This window comes from Amblyomma maculatum, chromosome 11, assembly GCF_055883805.1.
Source record: "Amblyomma maculatum isolate TAMU_Amacu chromosome 11, ASM5588380v1, whole genome shotgun sequence".
Lineage (NCBI taxonomy): Eukaryota > Metazoa > Arthropoda > Arachnida > Ixodida > Ixodidae > Amblyomma > Amblyomma maculatum.
Genome location: NC_139354.1, coordinates 136492822 through 136499385, shown reverse-complemented (window position 1 = coordinate 136499385; position 6564 = coordinate 136492822). Strand labels below are relative to the sequence as shown.

The 6564-nt window shown below is 45.1% G+C and overlaps 1 protein-coding gene across 1 annotated transcript; it reads left to right on the top strand.

Moving 5' to 3' along the window:
- Positions 1–418: 418 nt before the first annotated feature.
- On the top strand, positions 419–5376 carry LOC146175043 (uncharacterized). Its single transcript, XM_084585510.1, has 3 exons — positions 419–915; positions 3981–4093; positions 5174–5376. The coding sequence occupies exons 1-3, from the start codon at positions 419–421 to the stop codon at positions 5374–5376; spliced, it is 813 nt and encodes a 270-aa protein (XP_084441636.1).
- Positions 5377–6564: the final 1188 nt, after the last annotated feature.

The following is a 6564-nucleotide window of genomic DNA, read 5'->3' as shown; positions in this document are numbered from 1 at the left end:
GAGAAGAAAGAAAGAAAAAGAAACGGGAGTGAAAGACGTGCATCGCAACAGTCGTCATCCACCACCGAAGCGGTGACGTGTGCAATGACCATGAGAGTGACAGTGACAATACTGCGCTAAGAGTTGTTGGCTGTCCTGCAACTCTGGGTACAATATTGCAATGACCGTGACAATACTGTAGGTGCAGGATGTCCACGGCGACCATATTAGGATAAACAGTTAGCAATCAGTATGTTTTACTATATTTAGCGAAATTTGCGTGAACGCGAGAACTAAAGCCATCGAATATTTTTTACCGACTAGAGATGCTAACGACTATTGTACTAATCATCTATAAGAGTAATTTAGGGCAACCTCTATTGCAAATAAAGGATGGTAAGGAATGCGTGCACAGAGTGGGCTCGGCAGCAAGCCAGCGATGGCCCGTGCTAACGTTCTACGCTTCTTGGTGCAGTTCCTCGGACTCTCGAGCTCGCAGCTGCTGGAGTGTTCGAGCCCCCGGGTCCCATGCCTAGCATTCGTCGTCAACTCCAGTTCAGACGCAACACTCCTGCTTTCCGGACTTCACACGGTTGAGCCTTTTTCGGCTACGAATGGCCAGCCCATCGACAACGCATCCCGGTCCGCGCAATTTCTACACGGCCACGGACCATATCTTCAAGCATCATGGCTTTCCCTGAGCCACCTGAACGCCGGAACCACCCCTGTACATCCTGCGCATGCGTGGACTTGTGCTAAAAAGGCAGCTCGGAGCGGCGCGCCCTTCAGTGGGCTCGGCGGCACGCCAGCGATGGCCCGTGCTAACGTTCTACGCTTCTTGGTGCAGGTAATGAAACCTTATTGCCTTTACGCTAAGCCAAGTAGCTACCGTGCACTCTTGGTGCTGCCGAGCCCACGGCATTTCCAGTCCATCATGTATGACTGTGCGCATATGTTGTTAAAACTTCTTATGGTAGCTGGTGATATAGAATCTAACCCCCGCCCTAACAATAAGATTCTTGATGCTTTGAAGGAAATTCGAACTGGGCAGACAGCAATGCTAGCGCAGCTAAAGTCGATTGAAATGAAACTAGTTGATCATGATAAAACGTTTTGCGAGATTAAGGCGCGACTAGATAAAATTGAGACAGCATGTGTTGGTATTGATGACATGCAGACTGAATTGAAAGAACTGCATGGAATCAGCACTGAGAACACGGCGCAGATAATTGCTCTGTCTGCCCGGGTAAATGATGCAGAAAATCGGTCCAGACGAAACAACCTTGTTTTCTACAGCCTTGAAGATAAAGATAAAGAAACATGGTCAGATTCTGAAAATATCATCATTGCACACATTAATCAGTATTTAGACATCCAGTTAGAGCCACGCGACATTGAGCGTGCACATCGCCTTGGGACTTTCCAAACTGGTAGGTGCAGACCTATAATTGTGAGATTTGCTCACAAAGACAAAGAGCAAGTCATGTCTTCCGCTCGGAAATTCAAAAACACAGGATATGCGGTTGCTCAAGATCTTTCTCCCAGCACGCGCCTTGCCCAAAAACACCTCATCGAATTTTGAAAGGCTCGAAAACTGAAATACAAGTTGCGAAATGAAAAGCTTGTCACAAGTGAAAAAATTACCGACGATTACGTTACTTCTTAATGCGAAATTTGAGCGCAGCAAATAAGCTGTTTCACCTTTTCGTGAGGCAAAGAAATTGAGCAACACATGTATGCGCTATCACAGAATTTTTTTTTTATTTTTCACACGTATTCAGATAATTTCGCAGTGGCGAACGGCAGCGGCAATTTCGGCTCGGGCGGTGCACATATACAGATCCGCCGCCACCGATCTGGCTCTCTGATTGCCACCGCACAGGGGTTGCATTGGAGGAGGAGCGAAGAAAGGAATTAAGTTCGAGCCGGCGCTTTGACAACCGGAGACTCGCAGGAAGAGGGGGGAGGGGGGCGGCGTGTACACCCAGCGGCAAACGACGGGGGCAGAAGAGCGCGCAGCAAGCGGACAACGCGATAAAGGGAGGAGAGAAGAGATAGCAGCGACTGACTGATGCTGCTGACGCCGATAGTGAGTCAACCCCAGCTGCGGAGTTGGTTTCAGGGACAACGCCGCCGATGCCGACGCAAACAATATGATACCCTCGCTTCCGCGGCGCAAGAACCAGGTCTAGCCGTGGGAATGTGGTCACGTATTCGTCGACGTGCCGGGGCCTACGTGAAATAACCGGCGCGTCGGCAACAGAAGAGCGCCCTATCCGCCACACAGGAACAGGGGGGGGGGGACCCTCCCCTCCTCTTTCTGCATGGCGGCGACGGTGTTCTATGCAGTCACGTTATCTTGACTCTCTAGTGGCGTCAGCGGCATCCAGCGGTATCAGTCGGTCGCTGCTAGCGCTGGGGGGATGAAAGGGGGGCGGAGCTGGTTACGAGGCCGACGACGACGCCGACGCCGACGCGAAACCCAGGAACGGACGCCAAAGAGCTGCGCTCTAAAAGCGTACCATTTCGACCATGTGTCTAACCATGTCGTTGAGGACAGCTTGTAGCCACCATTAAAACCAAATTGTGAACCCCGTTCGCCGAATCGTCACCCTTTATCATTCCTGCTTGCTAACATTCGAAGTGTTGTTCCCAAGCGCGATTCATTGTGCAGTTTAATAGGTTCATCTTAATGCGATATCTTACTATTAACTGAAACATGGCTTAACGCATCAGTTCACGATTCTGAGATTCTTCCATTTCTCCCAGATTTTGAGATATTCCGGAAGGATAGACCCGATAACTCGCGCGGTGGGGTTGTATTGCTCGCCACTAAACGGGATCTGCATTGTTCATTTGTTAACCTCCCTTCACAACTGGAAATTATTTGGCTTCGATGCACTACTACACATCCGCCCATCCTCATTGGTATTTGTTACCGCCCTCCTAATGTTGACAGTTATTTCACCCCCTTATTTCATGATGCCTTAAATGTGTTAACCAAAACATATCCACTTAGCCCTATCCTCCTTTTCGGTGATTTTAATTTTCCCACAATAGATTGGTCTAATCCCGCCGCTACATTATCGAAAAGCAGCCCGGCTAGCGATTTCTTAAACACGTGTATGATTTTTGGCTTAACTCAACTCGTCACTGATCCCACACGCGTTACTGACCACTCGTCCAACGTTCTAGATCTCGTATTAACTACGCATCCTGATAATTTTACTCCTATCACCTTGTTGCGCGGTCTCAGCGATCATTTGACGATACATACTTCTTTTTATTGCAACGTACTAAAGAAACAAAAAATAAAAAAACACGCTTTATGATAAAGCAGACTATGCCAGTATGAACCGTGAATTATCAGATTACTTCGACACCTTCGCTGCTCACTTTCCGCTACATTCTCTCGAGTCAAACTGGTTACTTTTCAAAACAGAGATGCATCGGCTTATAAGTCTTTACATTCCAACCATTACTATATCAGAAAGAATAACGTCACCATGGTTTAATGTATCACTCAAACGAATCAATAATAAGAAAAAACGCCTGTTCCGGTCGGCCAAGCTGTCTAACTCTTCTTCCACATGGCAGAAGTATCATGCTGTCGCAAAAGAATACGACAAGTTAACCGCTCAGACTAAACGGAAGTTTTTTTCTACTACTTTACCATCTATGCTGCAGACTAACCCAAAACTATTTTGGAAAACCATTAGCCCTAATTAATGTAATGAGATTTCACTCAACAGTAGCTCTGGATCTCCTATTCCCGACACTGAGGTTGCAGATGTTCTTAAGACAGTATTCAGTTCGGTCTTTACTAATGAACCCCTTGACAATCTTCCAGATCCACCATATTTTACGCACCCGCTCATGCAAAATATCACATTTCATCCCGTCGGCATAGTCAAGGTAATTGAGTCACTGAAGAACTCATCATCTACTGGAGTGAACGGTATCAACGCCAAAGTGCTAAAAAATACTAAACATACGTGTAGCCTGTTCTTATCGCTCATATTCCAGGAATCCCTGAACACCAGTTCGATTCCACGCGACTGGCAGGTGGGCAAGGTCATCCCGGTCTTCAAGAAAGGAAGCCGATCATCGCCGAGTAACTACCGCCCGATTTCCATAACAAGCGTTTCTTGTAAAATAATGGAGCATGTTTTATACTCGCATATTGCTACCTTCCTATCGTCCGTTCATTTTTTTTTCACTCAAGCCAGCATGGTGTTCGCAAGAATCATTCCTGTGACACCCAACTGGCACTCTTCCTGCACGACTTACAATTAAACCTTGATCGTAATATCCCGACTGATGCAGTGTTTTTAGACTTCGAAAAAGCGTTCGATAAGGCTCCCCTTGGTCGTCTCTTACTAAAGTTATCGCGCCTTAATATTCATCCATGTGTTCTGAACTGGATTCGAGGGTTTTTATCTAACCGTCAGCAGTTAGTATATGCCAATTCACACTCTTCATCCTTAACACCTGTGCTCTCAGGGGTACCTCAAGGAACGGTACTCGGGCCCCTCCTTTTCTTGATATATATTAATGACCTACCGTGTAACATTTCTTCTCATATCCGACTCTTTGCCGATAACTGTGTCGTTTACCGAAGCATTACTAGCTCCACCGCCCATCTCGCATTACAAACTGACCTTATTCGCATACAGGACTGGTGTAAAACATGGCTCATGTCATTAAATATTTCTAAAACCGTGTTAATGTCCATTCACCGTCGTCGTAATTACGTAGCGCCTAATTATAATATTATTAACCTGCAGATTGGAACATCCGAATCATTCAAATATCTTGGTGTGCATATCTCGCGTGACCTAACTTGGACCTGTCATATTAATCACATAATAAATTCTGCTAATTGTGCTCTTGGTTATTTACGCCGTAGTTAATCTTTCACTCGCTCCTCCCCCTATTAAACAGCTTGCTTTTAAAACCTTTGTGCGTGCCAAGCTTGAGTATGCTAACGCTATTTTTGATACGCACCACCTTAATCTTACTAACGCCCTCGAATTGGTTCAGAACCGCGCAACACGATTCATTCTATCAAATTATTCCTACCACTCAAGCATCTCAGCACTAAAAGCTCGAATCAACTTGCCCCCCCTAGCCTCGCGCCGTAAGATAGCTCGTCTTAACCTTTTTCATAAATTTTTCCATTCTTTGCCTCTTGATAACCCCTACATAAAAAGAGCCCACCGCATCTCCCGGTTCAGCCACAGTAACGCAGTGTATCCCCTACAAGCCCATACTGTGACATTTCAGCAGTCATTTTTTCAGCGTACTGCACGAGACTCGAATGACCTGCCCACCGAAGTTGCCATTATCATCAACCCACTAGAATTCAAGCGGAGCGTCGCCAACCTTTCATCTTAACATTTTTTACCATTGTTTGCCAGATACCGTCCACTCCCTTATGTAATGTCTCAACCGAGACCTTTGAGGAAATAAATAAATAAAATAAAAAATAAATAGTATGCAGGCACTACGGTATGTTACGATCCACATATACGACCCTTAGCGGTGTTGATTCGACAGCCTCATTCGCGTTACCAATACCATTATTTTTACGACAAGCGCCCGCATTTTTTTTTTATTCTTAACAGACCTGACGAACATGCGGACGCGCGGGTGTCTATCCCCGTGAAGTCCAATGTGGGACAAGCAATGGCTTTGTGTGGGCAGCCCCAATTGAGAAGGGGCTGCTGGTCGATCGACCTGGCGCCCACGTACTGTTGCACGTGCCTTCAAATTCAGCAAAAGGAACCGATTTTCTTATTATGCGGGGACGCCTGCCTTCCAGTCCCTTTACGGCCGATATGAGACCTAGATCGGGCAGCCCCAATCGGGCAGGGTTTTGTTTTTAAACCTAGCGGTTTAAAAGTTTTTCGAGCACTATTTAACTTACCTTACAATAGCCACACATTAGGCTTATTTCCGAAAGCACATATAATACCCGTGTTTAACATTTGTAATTACAAGTTAAGTCAAGCTTTTAGATAAAAGAAAATATAAAGTTTCTTCAATATTTATCTAATCTTACCAAGAACACATCTTTTTATGCCACAAGATGCACGGAGTAGTGGAAGGTGGTTACTCCGCGAGCTAATTATTCTACACAAAAAATATCATACACATTGCCAACACGTTTAAATTCTTTTCAAAAATCAGGTCTTGGTTTTCATACATGTCATGTACGAGTATTACGTGAACTTTTTATTCATTATGCTTTCTCAAATAGCTAAGCAGCAATTTTAAGGTGATTTGTCTCTCTTTATGATTTTATTTGTTTGCGTATATTTTCGCATTAGGTCAAGTGCTAAGTATGTGTGCTTCCTTTTCTATCGTTGTTTGCCTTGTAAAGGAGGCTGCGGGCACTGTCAAGTCGCTTGCTTCCAAAGCGACTTTTACCTGCAGTGACCTCCATCATTGATGGAAATGAAGAGATTATTATTATTATTATTAATATTATATTATTATAATATTATTATTATTATTACTTGCTGTTACACTTGCTTTCAGATTCCCCACAAGAGACCGATTTCGGTACCATGCGGCCACTGC

Excerpts from the sequence above, each read along its gene's own strand:
- LOC146175043 (XM_084585510.1), top strand. The coding sequence starts at position 419 with ATGGCCCGTGCTAACGTTCTACGCTTCTTGGTGCAGTTCCTCGGACTC. Across the intron at positions 916-3,980 it reads CGGCATTTCCAGTCCATCAT|CCTGTTCTTATCGCTCATAT; the intron begins GTATGACTGTGC and ends ACATACGTGTAG. Across the intron at positions 4,094-5,173 it reads AGGAAGCCGATCATCGCCGA|ATAACCCCTACATAAAAAGA; the intron begins GTAACTACCGCC and ends CTTTGCCTCTTG.